This window comes from Conger conger, chromosome 11 (assembly GCF_963514075.1).
Source record: "Conger conger chromosome 11, fConCon1.1, whole genome shotgun sequence".
In the NCBI taxonomy this organism is placed as follows: Eukaryota; Metazoa; Chordata; class Actinopteri; order Anguilliformes; family Congridae; genus Conger; species Conger conger.
In genome coordinates, this window is record NC_083770.1 from 14,363,928 (window position 1) to 14,390,273 (window position 26,346).

At 46.0% G+C, this 26,346-nt stretch overlaps 1 protein-coding gene across 1 annotated transcript; it reads left to right on the forward strand.

The window, feature by feature from the left end:
• The first annotated feature begins 236 nt into the window (after positions 1-236).
• On the forward strand, positions 237-25,127 carry mamdc2a (MAM domain containing 2a). The gene is made up of 14 exons (XM_061261598.1): positions 237-293; positions 620-736; positions 7,377-7,609; positions 9,484-9,568; positions 10,072-10,209; positions 10,641-10,897; positions 14,933-15,026; positions 15,117-15,263; positions 16,003-16,268; positions 18,139-18,235; positions 20,487-20,642; positions 22,527-22,795; positions 23,478-23,562; positions 25,017-25,127. Exons 1-14 carry the CDS (start codon positions 263-265, stop codon positions 25,076-25,078), a joined length of 2,037 nt encoding a protein of 678 aa, XP_061117582.1. The 5' UTR covers positions 237-262; the 3' UTR covers positions 25,079-25,127.
• The last annotated feature ends 1,219 nt before the right edge of the window (positions 25,128-26,346 follow it).

Below are 26,346 nucleotides of genomic sequence, written 5' to 3' on the forward strand. Positions count from 1 at the left end.
GTTACCGCCTCCCTGATCTCCTCCGCTCTCTCGCGGAGTGCAGAACGAGGCTTGCGCCTGAAATTAAACAATGTAACTTCAACGTGACAACTTGGGAGAGAAATTGCATCCCTGTACAGAGAGATAACCGACTCCGGGCGAACTTGGTGGCAAATACCACTTTTTGGCGTCTGTTATAGCATTCACTTTTAATTTGGAAAGACGAAAAGCCCCGGACGACGCATCCTTTCCCTCACCGGCTGGTGCCCTGCTCGGCTTTACAATGATACTCTGGTGTGTCATCGGTGTGATGGGTAAGTCGTCGAACTTTCGAGGAATTTACTTTGTCTTTAAATAATGAAAACGCACGGGTTTTAATTTCTTACCAAATATCGGCCAGGTTTTGCGTTGTAACAATTAGATAAGTGTCTCGCGTCTTTGGATGAAGTGGATGAATTATGAGGGTTTTTTTTTCTTTGCACAGTTTGAATGAACTCTGTACGCGTTAACAAGGAGGTTCACAAATCGTGCAAAATACCAAAAAGTGATTCTATTCTCCACATTATGCATGACATTTAGCTGTCTTTACCTCAGCATTAATAGCGCTTTGTTCCCATCCAACTCTTTTTTTCCATCATAGCAGTCTTATTGACGGTCAGGGGGCAGCCTCTCCTGCAAGGATCCTGCAATTTTGAACAGGGTACATGTGGATATTCATCCGATCCTGCCTACGGAAACTGGACCATGAACGAGGAAGGTAAGGGAAATGTTCGTTTGCCCGGGTGACAGTCGATGATTGTGCTAGAATATAATTTGATGGCGGAGTGCATACAAAATAGTTAATTACACCTTGCAATGTTTGAATCTTGCTTTGGCTTCATTGTATGTTCACTCGCACATTGAGCCGTGTAAGCTATACATTTGCCCACAAAACAGGCCTACAACGAGAAAACAGGACAACCGTTATGTCTGGATACATGTGGCGGGTATTAAAGATGTTTGTTCGAAACGAAACTTTCAAAATGACGCTAGTTTGTTGTGAAATAAGTCTTAAATGAATCAGAGTCCGCTGTCTTTCTGGATAAAAATAATCTGGTAGCAACCAGACCGAATATCAACAGTCACTCTTCCCAACGTTTCTATCCTATATGCATACTCGCACTCGGTGATGACTCTCTCCACTGAGGAATTCCACTGAGTGCTGTACGCAGCAGTATTCTCGCCTCCGACAGAAATAAAAAGCTGTTGGAACAATAGATGCTTGTTTGAATCCTAGTCATCGTAAATGCGCAACCCACTAATCTTATAGAGCTTTGCTTTGCACTTCAGTTTGGGGAAAATAACACGAAAAACATAGAGTCCTCGATTATTAGTAATATTATGGACAATATCATATTCGCTACAAGAAGCATTGTGTAAGCTTGACGTGTGTTAAGGACAGGTGTTACACACCATACCGCTTGAGATGCAAACTGAGAAACACGAAACCGCGAAGAAATCCTTCCAGATATTCGCCTGGGAGACGGAGATTCCCAGGGAAGTTCCCCACACCGTCTGTATCATCGCAAAGCATAGTAATACTTCCCATGATCGAAAACAGACCTCGCCAAACTGATGCCCAACAAAGTACAAGAGGTCAGAATGTCCTGACATTCAGCTTACACACAGAAATGAAAAAACTAACTGCACGCTAGATGTAATGAAATACAGGTGTTTTGACAAATATTATATTTGAATTGTATATTTAGCCATGGAGACAGATTCAATTTTAGTAATGGCCAGGGTCACAGAACATGTCTTTGCTCAACGAGTGGGTCATGGGCACAGGCTCCTCTTGAGGATATTGTGTTGTGAGAATTCTAGGTACACCCACAGGGGAGAGAAAATGTTAATTTGGAAAATGGCATTGGGGTTATGAGCCCGGTTTACTTTTACAGTGGAAAAACAAAAAATTTGGGAATGCATCTCATGCATGTCTATCAGGCTGTGGGAAGTGGTGTTCACCACGGTCAAGTGAGCCTCAGATTCACAGAGAACTTTCACCTCCTATCCCGGCACATTTGTGGTGCTTGGAATGGTTGCGCTTCTAGTGGATGTGCAGGTGTTTGGCTTCAGTAGCAGGGATAGGGAGGGGGGGGAGTTTGCCGTTACTGGTTCTCTCAGCACTCCGAAGTTGGACTGGGGTCCTGCAACAGGTGGCAAAGTACGGAGAGAGGATTGGCTCGTTAAGATGAAAGAGTTGTCATACCAACGCATACACACAGAAAATCTTTGAAAAAAATGAACCAGCCCTGAGCATTGAGACTGTTTAACAGCTGGGGAGGGGTCATCGCCAGATGTCTGTGCTCACCAGTGTTCTTTATTTAGCCAGATCTGGCAACACAGAGTGAGTGACTGAGTGACATACTTGTTAGTGAAAAACTCACCAGATTTTCCATCACAGGGGCATTCAACATTCAACCACAGTTAACTCCTACAGCAGTAAGAATAATACATGTATTTTCGTGACAACTGCACAACTATAACCAGAGCTAATAAAGATACAGCCATTACATGTTGTATCTATATTAGACAATTAAATTACTATTAAGCTTCCAGTCCTGTGACTGGGGGGGGCGGGTCTTTGTTTTCATGGCCCATTCCGAATGACTATTGGCTCTTGCTGATGCCACGTCAGCCATTTTACACTTTCCACCAGGGACCTCTCAACCCTGAAACTGGTGGGCTGCAGTGCCTACTGGCTTTTGTTTTCACCTTAAAATCAGTGACCAATTCAGATCCACACAGTGCTACAGGAGAGTCAGTAATGGTTTCACACCCAACAGACCACACAGTACTTCAGGAGAGTTAGTAACTAGGTTTTACACCTTAGACCACACACAAAGGTTTAGCAGAAATGCCCAACTGAAAAAAAATTGTAATGGGAAAAACAAGCTCGGTATGTCACTCGGGATGGGGCATTTGGCCGGGAAATTCTTGTGCCCCACTCTGCTAGAACGACTGTGCCAAACCTCCCAGCCTGCTTGTTTGGAGTAATTCTTCACCTAGCGTTTGACATTAGCCTCAGCAGACCCAATAAGAGAGATACATTTTATCATCGGCCTAGGGAGTTTATGCTATCCTCTAAAAATAAGTGTGGCTATTGTAAAGACTCTGCTGGCCTAAGCGTGCCAACTCTGCGAATGACAGCGCTGAGGCTTTATCTACCTGTGAGAAATTCATCCCCACTGATAGAGAAAAAAACCCTAAAAGAACTGCCAGCAAGGTAGCACCTATGACAGCATTGTGGGTGTAAAAAGATTAGCCATACAAGCCTTGACGGGCAGATAAATCAAGCATTTGAAGGAAGAAAGAAAAAAAAAAACACGACAGAACCCAGACAATGTTTTGTGTTTAGTTGCCCTGGCAACGGAGGGTTGTTTCGGCATAAAAAGAGCTTTGCGGCAGAGACGCAGATTGAGACCTAAACTAACGCTTATTTTTGTGAGGGGAAGACATAGAAGCACCAGCAAAAAAGGCGGTTTGGTTTAAAGCCAAACTACTTTTTTTCATTTTTTTTTTTTTTATTCTTCTTGAATCCTGTGGTCCAGAACTTGCTAAAGATGTGCCGGTTCATGTCTGTGAATGTGCTCGTCCGCTGAAGCCTGGACTGCTCATATTGAGAGATATTCTCCCAGGTCTGTCGCTGGACAGCTTCAGTTTGATCACACATACTGCAGACAGCCAGGGGGTGGGGGTGGGGGTGAGGGAGTTCACATTGTCACAGATTGCTTTTCACAAAAAGGCGTCTTGGGTCACATACCCACCCACTCTCCCCCACACTCTGTGTCGTTAGCTGAGGAGCTGTAGAAAGGGCTGGACATAAACCCGTCCTTCTGTTGTCGGTCTTCAAGAGAGAGCTGAGGGAAGCACTTCTTTTGGTCAGCTCAGCCTAATACAGCAAGGATATCCTGGAGGTCTCTGTAGCTGCTCCAAATATCCAGAAGATTTCCAAATGTGCGTCTCAAGTTAGCACCATGGCAGCCATGCCCAGTACTACAGGAGCTAGCCCAGATTAGAAGAGAGGTGTATCGCACACTAATGTACTACAGGAGCTAGCCCAGATTAGAGGAGAGGTATATTGCTCATGACTGACATAGGGCAACCAGTGTGCACCAGAGGAAAATTGCAGCGGACCCAACACAGTACCGTGAGGCACACCTAGACACCAGGTGAGTCAAAGCCAGCGGTCTCCCACTCCAGCAGACTACTAGTCACACATTCCTAATGACACACAGCAGCAGAGGCTTGATCTCGTGACCGTGTGTTTAATTGGAACATTAGCACACACACACACACACACACACACACACACACACACAAATGTAGTGCTAATAAAACATTTTGGAATCCGAGGAGGTAAAGAATCCGGTCTGGGTAATTGAATAAGTAGTCCCCTTGGGGGTGGGCTGTAATGAAATTTGGCCTGCAGTGAAGGAGCCCTCGTTGAGCTGTGAATGAGGCCCCTGATCCCCAGGGGCGCTGTGACCGGGGGGGCCGCAGCTGTCTGTGACAAACACGGCTGAACGCACCCCATTCATCCCACTCAGACCAGCAGAGGGTCGCGGTCACACCGCAGTCTGACACTCGCATGGCTGGCGAGTCGCCATGAGACTTAGACAGAGAGAGAAAGAGAGAGATAGAGAGGGCAGGAGAGAGAGAAAGAGAGGGACAGATAGAGAGGGAGGGAGAGAGAGCCAGAGAGAGAGTGAGAGGGAGAGAGCGATAGAGAGAGGAAGGGAGAGAGAGAAAAAGAGAGTGAGAGGGAAAGAGATAGACAGGGAGGGAGAGAGAGCAAGAGAAAGAAAGAAAGAGACGGAAACCAGATGCTGAACTTTATTGAAAAAGGCTCTTCTGACCCTTGCGTAAAACAAATAAATACGCACAAATAAATATAGGATTCCCGCAGAGCCAGTCCTGAATAAACAAGTGGGCGAGAAAGTGAAGCCATCCCGCAGGTGCTGCAGCCGGGCCACGCCTCTTCTCCGCGGTGGTTTCCCACATCTCAGGGTTCGGAGATAAAGTGGAGAAATTTAACCACAGATAAATAAATGCACAAAAGAAAAAACATGCAAAGATGGCACTGTTAACGCCAGCGCTGCTCAAATCCACGTCCTGCGGGCCGCAACGTCTGCAGCTATACGCTCCTACCGTGTGCTACATCACCTGATTTCTCTTAATTATTTTACCGGCTTGGTTCAGATAATAAGATAATTAGTGAAATCAGATGGTGTAGTGAATGGTAGGAGCAAACACCTGCATACACTTGAGTAGTGCTGCTGCTTGCGACGTTGGCAGCATTACAACTGTTCACATTTTCATGAAAAAAAACCCCACATTGATTCTGCAATGATACTGATTCTGTGACATCGTCACATTAAGAGAATTATGCTGAGAATTATTCGGTAAAATGATACATTTTTAATCAGTCACATTACGCTGGTGTGCAAGACCATCATCTCTGAATTTCAGGGGCACTTTAGGATTGCTTATTGAGAAATTATCAATACTGAACCCAACCATTACTCAAATAACTAGTGGTACAAGTCTGCAAAAATATAATGTAAAAGAAAGCCAGATTTGTAGACACACCAGCCGTCATACAGGCCAGCTTAAATGTGAAATACATCCTCAGGGGAATTATTCTACCGAGAAAGGAAACGTTTTCATGATTTTATGAATTTTAATATGGATTATTCATGAATTCCACAAGCCCGCTTACAAAGGGTCGTGCAGTTGAAACGCACATAAAACATTAGATCAAGGCCGCATTTCAAGGGCAAACGGAGAGAGGACAGACCCGTTTCAGGGTTTGTAAGGCAGATTTCCTGTCCGAATTTGGGAAACCTTCTCTGCGTCTGGTTCTTTCGTCTCGGGGCTAGACGACAGCCGCTCTTATGTGACAGGGCTTTTCCTGTGGTGAGGAAGTATTTGCTCTTTTGCGGGATCCAGGTCTAACGAGTCCGCAGAGAGTAGCGCTAACTGCAGTGGCTGAAGGGATCTGTTATTGTTTCAAGAAAAAGAAGAAGAGAGGAAAAGGGTCCAAAAAGGTGGCATCTGGAATGAATCATTTTTCACAATCAGGCTCCATCTGGAGGAGGCGTGGAGGACACTAAAGTTAACAGTGATGAAATGAAACGGCTGTACGTTTCCAAAATTGAAACAATAGCGGCGATGATATTTCTTTGACGGTTATCGCACTGCACTGTTTAATCTGACCCCATTAAACAATGTCAGATGCATTAAACACTCTCTTAAACACTGAAATCTGGAAGGGCTTCTCTCATATTTTCCACTGTTTTAAGCCGCAGCAGGGGTCCAAAGGGAGGGAGGCAGATTTGTCTCTCCTGCAGTCAGCAGTCGCTCCCACTGGAGACTAGGAGGCTGCATCTCCCTGGGACTGTGGCTCCAAATCCAGGTTCTAGAAACTTCTACTTAACATGGAGCAACCTTGCCGGGTCTGAAAGGTGGAAGGGGACGCACTTTATTCTATCCTGTCCCATCCCATCGCGCTGATGGGTGCCAGGCCTGTTTTTCGGACATGAAAGGGGCCCAGATTTTTGTGACCCCTGTAGACGCGAGGCGCCCTGCCGCCATTGGCTGTGCTGAAAGAGCGCGGCGCTCGGCCGTTTGAAGTCGCCTCTGATGTTATTTCAAGTCCAGCACAGCGGCAATGTGCTCGCTGCATGAAGGACTCTCTGTCTTAGTGGAGCTGGAAACTGGCTCACTGTTTAACTGCAGGTTTGTGCGTCTGCCACCTCCTGCGCTGATGCAGGAAGAAAATGCATGGTAAGCTGTTCCCTGGTGTCTGCTGTGGTTATAACTGTCTGTTTTGGTTATAACCTGTTGCTGTGGTTATAACTGCCTGTTGTGGTTAGAAATCTGCTGTGGTTGTAAGAGTCTGCACTGGTTATAACTATGCTGCTGTGGTTATAACTGTCTGCAGTGGTTATACCTCTGCTGTGGTTATAACGGTCTGCTACAGTTATAACTGTCTATTATTGTTAAAACAGTCTGCTGTAATTAGAACTGTTTGCTGCGGTTATAACAGTTTGCTGAGGTTGTAACAGTTTGCTGAGGTTGTAACAGTTTGCTGTGGTTATAACAGTTCGCTGTGGTTATAACAGTCTGCTGTGGTTATAACGGTTTGCTGCGGGTATAACTGCCTCCTGCGGTTGTAACAGCTGTTAATTTACTGCAGGTGTTGTCATTGCAACATGACCTAGGCTAGTCGGGTACCATGAAGCCCTACTTCGCTCTGGCCCTTTCTGGATAAGATTGGGGACCCCTGAATTACACGGTTGAGTACAGGTACTGGTACAGAATTTAATCTGTATGTATATGTATCCCCATGGCAGGCCGTTTCATCGCAGTGGACTCGGGGCGGGCGGTTCTGGAGAGCCCGGACCTGGAGCTGCTGGACTGGACCTGCCTGAGGCTGGTATACCAGATCACCGGGTCCGGGTCGCTTCACCTGCACCTGCGCCCGGAGGATGAGAACTTCGACTACGCCCTGTGGAGTTCCTCCATGCCCTCCGACAGCTGGGTCATCGCCAGCGTGGACCTGCGCAACACAACCTCATCATATAAGGTACGCAGCCCTGAAAACAGTCAGTCCACCCCACCCCCTAACCACTGCTCTGCCTAATACAAGGTACCTTAAGCATGTCAACCCCCCCCCTCCCCCCGCCCCACTCCCACATTCCCCCCCTGATCTCACTCCCTCCCACCCGACTCCACCTCCTGCCGCAAAAACTGTCAAACACCTCAAACAAGATACCATCCTGAAAGCCAGTAAATAACCCTCCACTTTTCACATGGTACCTGCCCTGGAAACATTCCTGGAACACCTGCAGCTCCTACAAGTTACAGAAACTGTCAAATAAAAACCCGCCCTCAAAACCCTCTCCCTAGCAGTGATGCCTCAGTAAGGCCTGTCCTTTAGACAAAATCCCAAGTATGTGTCAGGCACCAGCATTTTCCTGCTGAAAGACGAAACGCACCGCAAGTCGTTTGTCGTTCCACCAGCCTAAGCTTGCGGTCAGAAGACCCAGGCTGTGGGTTTTGAGGGGCTTTAGATTCATCTCGATGAAACTCAGACATACTGGGGACTTTAAAAAGCTGTCTCCAGAGCGGCACGCGTGAGTCATGGAGCTGGCACGATGGAGCGAGAGGTCACGTCTCGACAAGACTCAACACGACGCTCATAAAAACATGGCACACCGGCACAACTCCATGCACTGCTGGCTGACTAAATTAGCAAGCTTTTTATGTGCTGTAATGTGCACTACAGTGATATTGTAATTGATGCACAGATTCCTCGGGACGGTTTTGAAAGACGCAGCAGGTGTTGAGACACCAGATGTTGGCAACACAGAAGACATAGAGATCTGGGCTCCATGGAAACTAGACCTACGGGGGATTGGAGCTGTTGTCGGTTTTCGGATCGAGACCAAAAGAGGCTAAGACCGGGAGGCCCGCAATCAAGTTTCAGACGAAGAAAGTGATCCCATCAGAGCTTTCTATGAACAGCCCAGCGCCAGAGTGGCAAGCAGAAAATAAACATTCATAAACACTTGTATGGTCCGAAATATAACCTTGGTAACGCGTGCTGTGACATCATCCCCATTGTGGTCCGGCGTTAGCATGGCGATCTGCCGAGGAACAGTCAGCAGTAATGTGGTTTCAGACCGGGAACAGGAGGAAGTAGGTCCCCAGAGTCTGTCGCTGCCCGCTAAGCGCTGTAGCACACATACTTCACACAGTGTTCTACAGACGGAGGGAAATGCATGAACGCCATTAATCATGGCGGGGAGCGACTGTTTCAAAGGCGGGTCAGTCTGGAAAAGAAAAGAACGTGTATTACACAGGATAAATCTAAACATGACAGGGGACTAAATTGATTTTGACAAGTCTGTTAAGTTATGGATGGAAAGTAACCAAAAAAAGAAAAACAAAACAACTTCACAGTTAATCAAGTTAATCAGGATTATAATTGCGTAACGGAAGCGTTTGACGTTTAGACGCTTTACCCTCCATGTTGCAGAAAAATCATAATATTTATGAATCCAAACTCATGCACCAATGGATTTGGGCTGCATTGTGAAAGAATGCCTCGGTAGCAGCAGAACTACTGCACAGCAGCAGGAAACAGGAACATTTCCTCAGCACATATTTTATGTGTGATTCATGCGCCGAAAAGTCACAGGCTCCAATTATAAACGCTATCCGTTTAGAGGTAATGAATGGAATTATTGTGGGCCCGATTATTGCAAGGTCTCAGACCCTGAGAGCCGTTTGCTTCAGGTTGACCCGAGGGGCTGTGGTTTTTCTGCAGACGGGCCCGCCAGCCATTTCTGGCACATCTGCAGAGGATTTCCACATCTCGCAGCTTTTTTTCCTCTCTCTTTTTTGGTCTTCTTATTTTCTTTTCCCTCTGTTTCTTTCTTTTTTTTCCTCCACCAGATATTAATGGAAGGCGGACCTGGAAGCGGAGCAGGCAACAGCGTGGCCATATTTGAAATTCACATCGTACCTGGATACTGCATAGGTCGGTCCCCCCCTCCGCCGGGGTCAGCGGGGGAAGAAATGAGACGTGATTTATCGTGAAGTTGATTTATGTAGCAGACGCTCTCCTCCCGAGGGGCTCAGAGTGAGGCATAACGTACGACAGTACATGAAAGGCTCATAATTTACAGAGAGCTATCGCAATTATAAAGAATAAAACCATCTACGGTGAAGCAGTTTCAAAAGAATGTTCAGAGGACATTCACTTTAAACCGTTATTGCACATAGCCCTACAGTTAGGTCTCATGTTCTGATTCATATTTGTTGTTTATCGCCTCGTTAGGAACCCTGTTAGCTGCCGCCTTTGGCGACTGCTAGTCTCCCTGTGGTCCTCCCACATGACATCACTCCTCACAAGAATAAAAGCAAAGTAGACATAAAAACAAACACAAAAGCATGTACAAAACAGAATGCAACACAACCATACATGTTGATGGCAGTATGTGTGTGTGTGACTTACGCAGTAGCTTGTGGTGTGTTTGTCAGAGTGTAACTTTGAGGAACACCACCTTTGTGGATACAGTAATCAGTGGAACCCCAACGTGAACTGGTACGTGGGGGGGAACATCGCCAGAGACCCCCAGTCCAACCTGCCCGATGACCACACCATGAACAACGATAGAGGTAGGGGTGTTACCCTCTTTTCCTCTCCTCCTCTTCGCCCTCCCGCTCTCACTCCACATCTCCCGTTTCTCTTCTTATCTTTCCACCCGCAATCCTCCTTTGTGTTCTGCCCTCTCTAGTTCCCTTTCTCCTTCATCTCCTGTCCATCTTTTCTTTGCACCACTGTCCTTCATATCTTCCTGATGCCATCTTTTTCCTTCTTTCAACCCATAGTTCCCTCCTCCTCTCCCATTTCGCTACCACTCCATTTAGTTTCCTTTCATTTGCTGTGTATAACTTCTCCCGGTTCTTCTCTCCCCCCTGATTAGGACTGAATGATAATTATGATGAGTAATTCTCTTTTTTTGATTTTGTCTTTGGATCTTTGTTCAGCGGTTTTGGTCTTATGTGGCTTTCTTGACCTCTTTAATTCCCACCCCACCCAAAATCAGGCCACTACATGTACGTCAACTCAATCTATGCCAAGAAGTTCCAGGAAGTGGCCAAGTTGTCGTCGCCCATGACGACCACGCCGATGGTGGGGTGCTTGGCCTTTTACTATCAGAGGGACCAGGAGCGCGGGAACCTCTTCTCCGTTTTCACCAAGGACCAGCTGGGTCACTACGAGGAGATCTGGAGGCCCGAGGTGTATGCCACCTCCCACTGGAAGCTGGTCCAGGTGGACATCAAAGCCCCCCACCCTCTGGAGGTCAGTCGGACATAGGTTCCAAGGGGAGTGCGAAGGCGGTACCAGGTTGCTTAGACATGGGGTGTGATGTGGTTCTAATCCCGGTGTAGCCACAATAAGATCCGCACAGCCGTTGGGCCCTTGAGCAAGGCCCTTAACCCTGCATTGCTCCAGGAGAGGATTGTCTCCTGCTTAGTCTAATCAACTGTACGTTGCTCTGCCAAATGCCAATAATGAAATGAAATGAAATGTGTGCGTGGCCTGACTTCAATTCACCACCATTCCACACAATGTTTATTTTACACTTCTGATTGGTCCTGGGCGATAGGTCGATGTAATCAGAAATGAGCGATAGTGGGTATAAGGTGGCCACTTTGATTCTTGGCAAGCAATAATCATTGTAGAATGTGAGGGAAATAATTGATATGAAGCCAGTTCATCTTTGCTACATCCTTGCTGACATAAGCGGTGCTTGGGCTTCATTGGGGAGGGTATTTTTTCTCAGATGTGCTGCTTTACTGTATTGACACCTGACTTTTCCTGAAGAATAGGCGGAGGGCACTTTTTATGACCTGTCAATGTAGATTTAGCTTTTTCTCAAGAGCTCGTTTGCCAGTTTTACTATTCTACTAGGTGTCTGCCTAAAACAGATCATGAGTGAGAGGATTCTGTCAACATATCATTGTGTCAGCTCATCACGTCTCTTTACTTCTTGTAAATCACAAGACAATAATTGAAAGTGAAAGTTGGCTATTTCTGCTTGTTAGTAAGCGTGCACAATACGGTTGCTTTCCAAAATGGCCATCAGTGGCATGGTGTTTTTAATGAACAACCAAGTCATCAATTAAAATGATATTCATCAAATTTGCCCCTCTAGTGAATATCTGGTGCGTGATGCGACCCAGTCTATGTAGAATTAAATAGCTGCTTCTAAGCCTATGAAATACATGATTCAAAACATATTCAAGAAAACTAAAAAATTAACATTTATGTATCAACTTAAATTTGTTCTAAAAGATTGCTTCGGGCACTTTTGAGTATTGTACCAAAGGATCAAAGCCATGTAAGCCATAATGAGACGTGTTTAAAAAATTGTACTGGCAGCTTGTCAGAAAAATTCTATTACATTACATACCAAATGACCCAAAGTTTCACCTCTCCTTAGCAGGGACTGCTAAACTTAGCAGCCCCCCGCATGGAGACCACATATAAAGGCTATTTCTTTTTGGTCGATGCTACCTTCTTGAATGGCGTGTGTACATGGATATCTCAGGCTAATATTACTCTCCTTTCATCTGTAATTAGATTAGAGAGAGGAATCTGTAGGCCTCTGGAAGGGGAGGGGTTTTCTGCACGTCAGCTTCCTTCTTGGTGACCGGGCCGATTTCACACCAAACTCCCGTAAACTTGTGAGAGGGAATCTAGGGCACAGGGGAGAGCCCAGGGCCAGGGGAGCTTGGACATAAGTGGAAGCAGACTGAAGTGTTGGTGGCCAGCACAAAGAAGCCCTTTGCAGCTTCCCAGCTGGACCTGAGGGCTGGGTGCTGCAGCACTGACTAACACAGTGCTGGCTGCTAACTCTGCTGAGGGCTGGCTGCTGCAGCACTGCCTCTAACACAGCGCTGGGCTGCTAACTCTGTCTGCAGGGGTTAGCCGCTACGATGGTTACCCTGTAGGCCTATGGCCTTCTCTTTGTTGTAGCCTTAGCACTTGACATTGTACTGCCAGCGCACTTATCCCTGGTTATGGGTATGCACTCTGTTGTACGTCGCTCTGGATAAGAGCGTCTGGCAAATGCCATTAATGTGATGTCATGTAAGGTTAGGCAATTAACATTGTGACAGTATCGAGCACTCAGTGTTGAAAATTGACTGAAACACAGTCATGCTGTACGGGGTCAGTGTTTAAATACTGTCAGAGTGCGGAGATCAAAGCGATCATCGATGAAGTATCCTTTTGCGTGACACACATTTTGCTTCATGCCACGTGTCTCGGCAGTTTGGCCAAATGTGCCCTACTTTCCAGGATCAAAGAGCTCCCTGGAAGTGGCCGAGATTACAGCACGGCCGTGGGCAGAATGCGGGGCCCGGTTGTCCTGCATCTGTTCCCAAAGAAGACACAGTCACCAACTGAGCAACCCGTCATGTGGCCCGTAAACGCCGTCTGTACACGCGAGGCCAACAGTTACAGCAGCTCATATTTTTAGCCAGGGGTGGAGACTAACTTCCCTACCGATCGCACACTGACCCACAAGTACACACACGTCGCAAGAGCCTAAGTCAGACACTCACCAGAGAGCAGCCGTTCTGGCCCCTTCACTCTAAATCTGGCGCATTCAGATCTTCGTACCGACACTATAAATACCATTTTTTGATGCTGGCTAGCGGAAACTTGTGGCATGCGTGTGGCATCAGTCAACCATTGGACGGCTTTAAAAAGCATCTGTTTATGCCCCTTCAGACCATATGATATTACCCTGCCCACTGTGTATTTTTGGGACTTCAGGCTGGGTTTTTGAACTGGAGAGCTGTGGCCTCTGTGCCTGAATGGGGCGGTGGTGATACCTCCTTCAACCTCACTGTAATTACCCCCTGAAGCACTGCTGTAGAAATGGGTTAGCATAATATGCATGTAATTGCAAAATAACAACTTCTAAATCCATAATGCGACTTTAATGATAATAATCATGCATCATTCATTTTCCTAGCAGTGGTCTTTCAAGAGCAAGCTACTCAGGATATTTCTTTAGAACATGATACATTCAAACAGCTGTGTGTTTTACGGAATCGCCTCAACTCAAGGACCTTTGCCCAAGGGCACCACGGCAATATCCCTCCTGAGATTTGAACTAGCAAGCTGAGGTACAACAGCGGTTCCTGAAGTACTAAACAACCATAGGACCAAAACTCTGCACTTCATTGACAGCACTCAACTTAGGGCTGAAGTTAACTTGAATTAGGGAGTATTTCACGGGAAAGATTGGCCTGAGAATGGACACACCTGCTCACAACATTCCTGCGATACTGTAGCAACACAATAGCAAACGGAGTCAACACAGAAGACTAGTTTTTCTGCTGAGAACATCTGTAGTACTAATATTAGCCTGGCAGCAGGGGTGAGGGAGACATGGCAGATTATTGATGGTAGTTGGCATGCTGCCAAAATCCAGAGATCCAGAGATTCTGGCTGCAAATGCACATACACCCTTTCTCTCTCTCACACACACACACACATACAGGTATGTGCAAACAGAAAACATGGAATATATCTGTCGTGGGGTTTCCATCCAACCGTTTTTGTGAATTTTGAATTTGTGCATAAGTAACCCTGAGTCAAAATGCCTGAAGAAAAAAAACACATTTTTGCTTGTAAGTTTACGTATCACTAAAGAGATGTGATGAAGGTGATGGAAACAGATTTTTTTAAAACAAATTGTGACGTGACCAGGATCTCACATGCTTGTGTAAGAGCAGTCGTCTGGCAGTCGGAGGGTTGCCAGTTCGATCCCCCGCCCGGGCAGTGTCGAAGTGTCCCTGAGCAAGACACCTAACCCCCAAATGCCCCTGACGAGCTGGTCGGCGCCTTGCGTGGCAGCCAATCACCATTGGTGTGTGAGTGTGTGTATGAATAGGTGAATGAGAAGCATCAATTGTACAGCGCTTTGGATAAAGGTGCTATATAAATGCCAACCATTTACCATTTACCTGCAATGTTTGAGGTTCAAGCCCCAGTGTAGCCACGATAAGAACCACACAGCTGTTGGGATCTTGCGCAAGGCTCTTAAGCCGACACTGTCCCCTGCTAAGTCTAATCAACTGTAAGTCCCTTTAGATATCTAAAGGGACTTCCCTTTATATAAAAGCATCAGCTGAATAATAAATAATAAAATATTATTATTATGCTTCCCCACCAGCTGGCACTGGTGATTGTGCAATGTTGTTGCGTTTTCCTGGTAACACTCTGATTCACATTTTTCTTTTGCTGACTTTTTGGAAATTTGCGTATCATTTGCGAAACATTTGGGTGGAAAATTAGCTTGTGCTTGTCTGTCTTCAGGTGGTGTTTGAAGTGGCTTTCAACAGCCCGAGAGGAGGGTTCGTGGCTCTGGACGACATCTCCTTCTCCCCGGAGTTCTGTGACACAGAGACAGGTGAGGTCACCTGGACGCACACACCTGCGCCTCTTCAGGGTGGGATTACAGGAGGACGGGTGGGATGACACGTGCCTGCTTGCGTTACAGAGCCGACCTTTGACCCCACTATCGCCAACTGCGACTTTGAGGAGGGGTTTTGCCGGTACTACCAGGAGCGGGCGGAGGGGTCGGTATGGAGCAGGGTTTCAGTGAAACCCAACGTCTACAGGATAGGTGACCACACCTCGGGAACAGGTGAGCTTACTGACTCCCTCCAGGTTACTACTCCCATCATGGAATGTTCACTTATATTTGTAGGTCAATCTCATTGCTACAACCCCCAAGGCTAGGTCCATTTTGGAAGTTTTCTTGATCCTTTAAGATGTAAGATCACAAATATGTGACTGGAATTTTCTTAACAGAACATTCAAATGCTGATGCTAGAAGTACTACTGGTGACTGAAAGCACTGCAGTTCTAAAACACTGACATAGAATTTTGAAGACAAAAAAAAACATTCTAAAAAACCTTCCAAGGTTTATTCCAGGAGGAGATGCGCAGGATACGGAGGTTGCTAATATATTTGAGCAGGATATGGAGTCATCTCCAGTCCTCTGACAGTGCAGAGCAGGTTTTGTAACAGGGGGTTTATTTTAATTTAAGAGCCAAGCAGGACCAGTGAACTGAGCCGGAGTGTCTCTGAGGCAGCCCAGAATCTCCCGGACAGTGGTGGAGACAAAGAGACATGTTGTGCCTAGATGGAGGTTTTGGAACTGGAACTGGAACTGCAGTCTCAGTGGGGGGGGGGGGGGGGGGGGGTTTACCCGAGGGACATCGCTTGGGGTGGGAACCTGTGCTGTAGATATTGTATGTAGCACTTTAGAAATGTCCTTATCTGTAATAATGATAATTCATCTAATATATTCAATCATGATTTGTGATCGGAGTTCCCCTTTAAAACCATTTGTTTTCTCTCCTCCTCCTCCTCCTCACAGGGTTCTTCCTCATGGCGAACACGCGCTTCACGTCCCGGCCGGGGTACGTGGGGCGTCTCCACGGGCCCATCCTGCCGGAGAACCTCAGGTACTGCCTGCGCTTCCACTACGCCCTCCACGGCTTCCGGAAGGTGGACAACGCCCTGGCCGTCTACGTCTACGACGACAACAACGTGGCGCAGGAGAAGGTGTGGTCGCTCTCCGACGCGTCCCGAGACATCTGGATCGAGGTGGACATCACATACCAGAAACCCATGCCCACAAAGGTAAGGCCCCGCATCGACCTACTAAATTTTATTAATATGGAACAAGTTCCTAAACCTGGGGTCGGCAGCCATGGTCCTGGAGAGCTGCCGGGTGTACTGTACTGCTCAGCACTTAACTGATTATTTAAAGCAGTTGATTACACAGTTGCCTCATCTTGTTTCTTGGGTCTGAACTGATTGCTGATTTTAAGGTGAAAACAAAAACCAGCACACCCTGTGGCTCTCCAGGACCACGGTTGCCGACCCCTGTCCTAAATTGACTGAAATTGACCCCAGGTCAGGATGTCCATCCAGTTGCACCCTTTTGGTTTTCGTCATTTATCAGCCTCTTCCCACAAATCTTTCAGATACTATTCAGAAAATTTGTATAGTGCAGTTAAAATCTGTGTTTTACATGGAATATGTGTTCAGTAAAACTGTAACTCGACTACTGTGCATTCATGTTACTACAGTGCCACCGCAAAATGAAGGGGTGCTTTAGCAAAGGAGTGTTTTAACAGAGTTATTGTGATTTCAAGAATACAGCCGCCATTCATTTCAAAGCAGACAAAAACAGTAATCTTTAAAACTATAATAATTATGTACACTTTGTGCACAGTATTTAAGGAGTCGGCAAATGAATTCTAAAAGCTTTGACTGCTAATTAACGAAAATGGAAGGATTGGCAACTGTTACTTTTTGAAATTCAGGTAAGCCAGGTTGAGGCAAAGAAGTTGTCCTGGTCCAGACAGGGTCCAGCATACAGTAAACTCCCATAAACCTGCAGAAGGGAGGTAGGATGTGCCGGGGCCAAGTTCAGGACGTGGAGACACATCTCAAAAAGGAATTACAGGCGGCAGTTCCAATTTCGTGTTTGGATCCAGGAAAATGAGTGAAGGTTGTGCTCTGCAGGGGTTTTGTGGGTAACAGGCCGGCCCCTTGTGGAACCGTGAGGAGATCCAGTTCTTTTATATTGAGAGATGCCAAGGAGCATTTTTGGGATTGAACTCCAGAAGCCAGACATTATCATTAGGAGCATGCCAGAGGTCCAATCATGGGTGCACCAGAGAAATCTGTGAGTGGACCTAGGGGACATTGCGATCACGGACCAAGAGATAGGCTGGGGTGGAGATCACAGACCGTAGAACTTCTGTTTTTGGGTGTGCCTAGGACACCCAGGACACAGCATGCCGGTGCCTGCTTTTATCATTGTGTTCATCAAGGAACAGCTCGCTATTTCCGCCATGTCCTTCCATGGCTGCTGTATCAGGGCCAGGAGACAAGAGGTCTGCGGTTCGAGGGCAGACGGATGAATGTGAAAGAGACAGGAGGAGTGATCTGGAAGGGATCTTTTGATTAGGACCAGAGGGATCTGTTGATTAGGAGCAGAGTGAACTCGCTGTAATCCAGCCGCACTTCGCTCAGCGTTCTCCTGAAAATGGCACTGGTTGCCAAGGCACCATGTGTCCTGACCGCCAACCCGCCACAGGCAACGCGGCCTCGGACGGCACGCGTCCTCCTGTGATTGGGCTCAGATGCAGCCCCTGGATGTTAGAGGGGGATACCTCCTCTCCCACCCTCTGACACGGCCCTGAAAATAAGCAGCTCTGTCAAAGAAATGTACTACATCTGTTGGAGTCAGCATGGATTTACATGGCTGGTCGTAATTCTTCAGTGAGGAGATACCAGAACTGATTACCTGTACAATCCCATGTGGTCTCAACCCACTTTGAGTTATTAGATGACATACCTGATTCAACTGACTGGGAAATTCAAGCACTGGTTTTTTGTACAGATGGAGTTTATCAGTACCGTTCTGTCCTACAGGTGGTGTCTGCCAGTACTGATCTGTCCTACAGGTAGAGTTTCTCAGTACTGATCTGTCCTACAGGTGGTGTTTGTCAGCATATGTAAGAACTTCTGGGACTGTGGACTGGTGGCCCTAGATGATGTCACTGTGAACGTCGGGGACTGCCGTGTCGCTGCAGGTAGGAACCCCCCCTCTGTTGTAGGTGTTTCCTCAGGTAGCTCATCTTGCTAATGGTCTCATTCTCACTCTTGGTCTGTTATAGAATACTGACCGTTGAAAGTGGCTGATAGTTTTCAATAGATCTATTCAACTGCCAACACGTTGGGTCAAATGCAGCCTGACATAGACATGCTTTTGGTTCTTTGATCGCTGAGAGTAAGAAAGTACTCTATAAATAATACAGATAAGTCAAACTACATTAAGGCCAGCAAACCTACCATGATAGAATGTTAAGAAATAGCTGTACATATTTTACGAAGCTGTCCAGCTTGACATTCTCTCTACCAACTTCTGATTAAAATATTAAATCCAGAAGTTCTGTCAGTATTTGATTGGCACAGTCCACTGTACCAGCTATTGTATGCATCGTGGGAACCTTATTCTCCAGTATCACCATAGAAACAAACTCTGGCTCTTACTATGACAGTGCTCCCTGGCTAGAAGGCAACAATCTAATTTACATATAGCATTTCTTTGGTTGATGTTAAGATGACAGTCAGTGCAGTGATCACTCAAGAGGGTACTTTTATGGATGATCTATATAATGTGTTTATTGTCTTGTTTTGCTGTGTAGAGCTAACTTAATTAGATTGGTTGAAATGCACACAAGCGATTGATAGTGCTCGGTAGTCAATGGCGATTCGGGGCCTGACAAACCTCGCTAGGGCGTGACGCAGGCGAGGGCCGGAGCCTCATTGTTCTTTCAGTTTGAGGATCACGGTGTCCCGAATTCATCAGAGAGGAGAGAACTGGGCCTCAGCAGACGCAGCAGATGCCTGTTATTAAACATAAGTACAGTGCCCTTCCCAGTGGCGTCCAAAATGGAGGCTTCCCTTGCGCTGTCTGCGGGCTACCAGCAGACTGGGCAGGGCTGTTGTACGGGGTTACCATAGCTACCGTTTACTACTGTTCCTCCAGAGCTGTGGAAAACATCCGCTTACCGGATTTTTCCGTTTGCCGCGCTGTCTCGGGGTTCTGGGACAGACCCGTTGGCCTCCCGTGTTCTCCTGACCCATTTCTCCAATACCGGCTCCTTGAGCTGAACGAACAACGTCTCTACTGCGATCCGAAACCGTTGTCATATCTCCACAATGTGGAAGAAACCCTGTAACAATGGCAGTCTTGGGCCCCAGGATATGAGCAGAAAGTGATGATGTTCAAACTGATGAAGTCCCCCTCTCTTATGGATGCTGTTGAGTGATCTGTACCAAATTTATAGGAGACAAGGGGGACTATATTTGCCTTACATGAAGAACATCAGTGGACTGTAACGTAAGTGTTTTCCCGATGAAGGGAGACTGACCACAGTCATGGATGTCAACAAATTTACTGCATTAATAATAAGTTGAGCCGTTGTGCTGACAGAAAGACCTGTTTTGCACATTAAGAGTCTTGCCACATGACGTTTGTGTTGTACTGTAGCTTAGCATTAAGCTGGAGTTGGATTGCATGTTATTGAGTCCTTATAACAACATTTATACGAACTGTGGACACAAAATAAATCAGCCGTCTCTTGTGGAGATCTGTGTTTATACAGAGAGTCAGACCTGGCAGAGCCAGAACTCACAAGGGGGCAAAGGTCACAATGATGTCACACAGCAGTTCAACCAGGTCAGGTGGTCTGGCTTCTGAAGAGTCTAGAATGGCAAAATTCAATACTAAAGAGAAGTTTATATCCAAAGTGTAAGTGCTGTAATCCAGGTCTCACAAAGAATATAGTGATTGATGGGATGCCTTATATTGGCCATGATGGAAAAGGTTGTTAAAAGTGAATGGGAGATCTAATTAGATCTAATTAGCAGCCTTGTTCCATCGATGTCTTTGGCACGCTATGGATGAAGCGGTCCCAGCCATGGCAGCATAACCACAGATTCTATAAATCCACCAGACACTCGCTCTGTATTTTTAGTCTTGAAAGTTTTGCCCCCCTTACTACTGAAGCCAAAGCATTCCAGCTTGGTGCACCTTCTTAAGTGGCTTGACCAAGGACGGGGGTAAAAAAAAAAAAAAAGGTTTAGTATTTTACTGGCAATGGCGGTCACCTTCTGGAACCTTTTAACCCTGTTCAGAAGCAGAGAGGATGGAAGGGACTCAGGGGCTGAGTATCTGGTGAGTGTAGAATCTGCGCTGTGATAGTGTGAGCTGTCCAGAGAGCAAAGGTCACAGTGATGTCATAATGGCTAACCGTGTCAGCTGATCCATTTCTCCAGGGATGGCACGGTCTCTCCCGGGGCAGTGCGACTTCGAGTTTGGCAACTGCGGCTACACCCAGGTCAAGAAGGGTGACATGGGCGACTGGTTACGCATTAGAGGCCACACCCCGACCTCCTACACTGGGCCGAAGGGGGACCACACCACAGGGGTAGGTGAGTCACCAACCAATCCCATCCTGCTTTGCTCAGGTCTGCTGCTGTCTTCATTTCGGCCTTTCTGTCCGCAAACCTCAAACCTCAAAGTGTGTTACTGAAAGGTTATGTACCAGTGTGTTTTGCTGAGAGGATATGCATGTATGTGCTTTGCTGAAATGGTATGTACGTGTGTGTTTAACTGAAAGGATATGTATGTGTGTGTTTTGCTGAAATGGTATGTACGTATGTGTTTAACTGAAAGGGTATGTACGTGTGTGTTTAACTGAAAGGGTATGTACATGTGTGTTTTGCTGAAAGGGTATGTACGTGTGTGTTTTGCTGAAAGGGTATGGACGTGTGTTTTGCTGAAAGGGTATGTACGTGTATGTTTAACTGAAAGGGTATGTACGTGTGTGTTTAACTGAAAGGGTATGTACGTGTGTGTTTAACTGAAAGGTTATGTACCAGTGTGTTTTGCTGAAAGGGTATGTACGTGTGTGTTTTGCTGAAAGGGTATGTACGTGTGTGTTTAACTGAAAGGGTATGTACGTATGTGTTTTGCTGAAAGGGTATGTACGTGTGTGTTTAACTGAAAGGGTATGTACGTGTGTGTTTAACTGAAAGGGTATGTACGTGTGTGTTTTGCTGAAAGGGTATGTACGTGTGTTTTGCTGAAAGGGTATGTACGTGTGTTTTGCTGAAAGGGTATGTACGTGTGTGTTTAACTGAAAGGGTATGTACATGTGTGTTTTGCTGAAAGGGTATGTACGTGTTTTTTGCTGAAAGGGTATGTATGTGTGTGTTTTGCTGAAAGGGTATGTACGTGTGTGTTTTGCTGAAAGGGTATGTACATGTGTGTTTTGCTGAAATGGTATGTACGTGTGTGTTTTGCTGAAAGGGTATGTACGTGTGTTTTGCTGAAAGGGTATGTACGTGTGTTTTGTTGAAAGGGTATGTACGTGTGTGTTTAACTGAAAGGGTATGTACGTATGTGTTTTGCTGAAAGGGTATGTACGTGTGTGTTTAACTGAAAGTGTATGTACGTGTGTGTTTAACTGAAAGGGTATGTACGTGTGTGTTTAACTGAAAGTGTATGTACGTGTGTGTTTAACTGAAAGGGTATGTACGTGTGTGTTTAACTGAAAGGGTATGTACGTGTGTGTTTAACTGAAATGGTATGTACGTGCGTTTTGCTGAAAGGGTATGTACGTGTGTGTTTTGCTGAAAGGGTATGTACATGTGTGTTAACTGAAAGGGTATGTACGTGTGTTTAACTGAAAGGGTATGTACGTGTGTGTTTTGCTGAAAGGGTATGTACGTGTGTTTAACTGAAAGGGTATGTAAGTGTGTTTAACTGAAAGGGTATGTACGTGTGTGTTTAACTGAAAGGGTATGTACGTGTGTGTTTAACTGAAAGGGTATGTACGTGTGTGTTTAACTGAAATGGTATGTACGTGTGTTTTGCTGAAAGGGTATGTACGTGTGTGTTTTGCTGAAAGGGTATGTACGTGTGTTTAACTGAAAGGGTATGTAAGTGTGTTTAACTGAAAGTGTATGTACGTGTGTGTTTAACTGAAAGGGTATGTACGTGTGTGTTTAACTGAAAGGGTATGTACGTGTGTGTTTAACTGAAATGGTATGTACGTGTGTTTTGCTGAAAGGGTATGTACGTCTGTGTTTTGCTGAAAGGGTATGTACATGTGTGTTAACTGAAAGGGTATGTACGTGTGTGTTTTGCTGAAAGGGTATGTACGTGTGTTTAACTGAAAGGGTATGTAAGTGTGTTTAACTGAAAGGGTATGTACGTGTGTGTTTAACTGAAAGGGTATGTACGTGTGTTTAACTGAAAGGGTATGTACGTGTGTTTAACTGAAAGGGTATGTACGTGTGTTTAACTGAAAGGGTACTACATGTACTTGGAGGCGTCCCACATGTTGACGGGCCACAGCGCGCGGTTGCTAAGCAGCGAGCTGCGGGGGTCAGCGGTGCCCCAGTGCCTGCTGTTCTACTACCACATGTACGGCTCCGGGACAGGCCAGCTGAGCCTGTTCCTGTGGCGGGAGGAGGGCGGACACCACCCCCGCGAATCCCTACTGTGGAGGCGCCAGGGGGAGCAGAGCATCTCCTGGATGCTGGGCATGGTGGACTACACCTGCGAGGACCGCCACCAGGTGAGCACTGCTAAAAACCATAGATACGGCTGACCTCAGATCAAAGTAAAAGACTGCCTCACAATACATACCTCTATATAACTGACCTCAGATCAGTGTAAAAAATACACACAATACATACCTCTCTATATGGCTGACCTCGGATCAGTGTAAAAGAGTGCCACACAATACATATCTCTCAATACTGCTGACCTCAGATCAGTGTAAAAGAGAGCCACACAATTCATATTTCTCTATATGGCTGACCTGAGATCACTGTAAAAGATGCACACAATACATATCCCACTATACGTCTGACCTCTGATCAGTGTAAAAGATGCACACAATACATACCTCTCTATACGGCTGATACGAATACATGCATCTCTATATGGCTAAGCTTGGGACAGTGCAAAAGGGCAGCACACAATACACACCTCAACATGGCTGACCTGGGGTCAGTGCAAACATACCCCTACAGCTCTTAACACCCTTGACTCTGTCTGGCGTCAGGTGTGTGGTTAAGCACACTCAGCATTTAAAGCCCTCTATATGACTGACCTCATTTCAGTGCTATGAATATTTGTGTATGTTCAGGCCCTACAAGCTACAAAATTACAACGCTGCTGGAGTTACACCCATAAAACTCCCTAAAAAGCAGTTTCACCCCCGTTGACTTTCCCCCCCGTGTTTGCTCTTGCAGATCGTATTCGAAGCTATCCGGGGACCGTCGATAAGAAGCGATATTGCGATCGATGACGTCGTGTTTAAAAAGGGACCGTGCGCAGGTATTTCTGTTTGTGTTTTTAAGGGGGGCGATAGCACGCGTGGTGCAGTCCATTGGGTGGCCCACTGTCAACCCCTTTAAGATAAGTCACAGTATGTCTTCCGAGCCTTCATTAGCTCTACAGATGGAAGCCATTAAAATGTGAACACTGAGTCCATCAGGCCTTGTACCCTGAGCTTGCGAAAATTTGACATCTGTTTTTTACTCTCCCTGACCTGATGTTTTTGGGGAGGGGGTTAGGATGTGGGAATAGGGGTTGGGTGTGGGTTGATGGGTGAGTAACACATAGGTGCAGCATGTGCAACTTCGCAGTTTCTGTTGATATAGTTTGATTTGTGCTGGCTCAGGAGAAAAGGTACAAAACAAAAAAAAAACACCGGTTTGAGAGTCAGGAAGGGAGGTAGGTCAGACACTGCATGTCTGCATGTCCTGAGTATTATCAGACCCTGTACTGCTCTGTGTCCAGCCCAATGTGCCAGCCAGGAACAGCCTGTTCCCTCACACACACACACACACACACACACACAATGTGTCTGTTCTGGGTTCAGTGCTTCAGAAATGATGGCTTCCTGTCACAGAGAGCTGTGAGCTCCTTGGGCTGATCTCAGATCAGGCCAATGGGCTACAATAGCATGCTGCAGTTGGACTGCAGTACCAGGCTGCAGTAGAGAACAGAACTGTCTGTAGTACAGGGTCTTTTGGGGTCCCCCTGAGGTCTGTAGTACAGGGTCTTGTGTAGTCCCTGTAAGGTCTGTAGTACAGGGTCTTGTGTAGTCCCTGTAAGGTCTGTAGTACAGGGTCTTGTGTAGTCCCTGTAAGGTCTGTAGTACAGGGTCTTGTGTGGTCCCTGTCAGGTCTGTATTACAGGGTCTTTTGTTCCTAATTAGGTCTGTTGTACAGGGTCTTACATGTTCCCCATAAGGTCAGTGGTACAGGGTCTTACATGTTCCCCATAAGGTCAGTGGTACAGGGTCTTACATGTTCCCCACAGGGTCAGTGGTACAGGGTCTTACATGTTCCCCATAAGGTCAGTGGTACAGGGTCTTGTGTGGTCCCCATAATGTCAGTGGTACAGGGTCTTGTGTGGTCTCCATAAGGTCAGTAATGTTGACTCAGCTCAGTTTTCCAGCTCATTAAAGTGCAGGTGTGTGTGAGAGGTACAGCAAGGTCTCCACGTCCATTATGGGCTTTCCATCTGGTTACACACACTGACATATGTTCACATATAGACCACTATGAACTCAAAAGCACATCGATATACACACACACACACACACACACTCCCAATACGGACCATTACATGAACATTACTGAATTGGATTGGATCAGGAGACAAAAAAACCTGGTTCGGGCCATTCCTATTTTAAAACAATGTAAAACAACAACACTGATAATAGCATTTTAATGTATTCAGTCCTGTTCAGAAACTGAAGTAATTTTTTTCTTTGTACACAGATCCCGGTGACAGCACTCCATACTCTGGCTTCTCAGAAAATTTCAACGAAATTGAGTATTGAGCACTTGAGTGAGTGTGTGTGTTGGTTTGCTTGTGTACATGTGTGGTGTATGTTTGGGGGAAGGGGTGGGCTGGGGGCTGCGGGGTTGCAGAACAGCAAGATACATTTTACATAGACTAGCGTGATAACTTACAGCAAAAGCCGAGAGCATTTCTCACCACAGGCCAGGAGAACACAGCCGACATTGAGACTCACCGTTTCCTCGACTCACGGAAGACTGTCCGTACCAGAAGTCCAAATAGGCAAAATGTCAAAGAAAATACGCAGGGGGAAAAAAAAAAACAACTGGTTTGACTTTTCGGAAGATTTTCACGATGTTGGAAGAGCTGTCCACATACATAACACGAGGGATCCTTCTTACCTTTACGTGTGTGGCCATCTTTAAACTGCTACGAACAGCCAGTTGAGCTGAGGCAAAAGAAACCTGCGAAAACACAATGAGGAAAATATTCAGAATATATATACATCGGAAAATGTCCTACTTTTGGCTAGGCTTTCTATTAAGAGAGCAGTGAATGTACCAATGTTGTATTATTTTTAAACACTGTGATTGTGAGACCCCATCTAGTGGTCAGTATTTGAAACTGCAGGCACCGAATGTGGAGGATTAGAACAGAACATAACTTCGACAGGGCAGTACAATCACTTTTTTTTTTTTTAAAGAATACATCACCGTTTTCTTATGCCTTACATCTTCAAAGACTGAGTACAGACCCCTCATCCTGGCTGGAGATTGGAGTCCATTTCTGGGCAAATTCTCAGTCGATCGGTGAGCAGAGTGATTTCATAAACGACTGGGGAGCACATATCAATGAGGGGCTGATGGGGGGGGGGGGAACCATGACGACAACCTGATACAGCAGGACCAGGCTGCATTGTTGACCAGCTGTTGAATATTGTCACTGCCTCTGTTTCTATGACAACGCACGTAAGCACTGAACAAAGCGTTCTGTATTTAACTTTCAGTTTACTTTGCCTTGGAAAATATTGGAAATTTTGCTATCAAAAGGAGAATAAACTGAGTCTGTTTCTTTCATGCATGCATTTACTCTGCAGCTGCTTGAGCTGTAGCCGTAGCTGAAGGGCTTCAGAGTTCGAGTAATACTTTCTTTTTTGTTTGGTTAAAACAAATATTTAAATTAGGTTTATTATCAGGAATTTATTTTTTCAGCTGTAGCTATTAGCTAGAGCTGGCTTTATGGAAGTTTGAGCAGTATTTGACTCCTACACATTTTTGAAGTGAAACAGCTTAATTTTAATTTTAATAT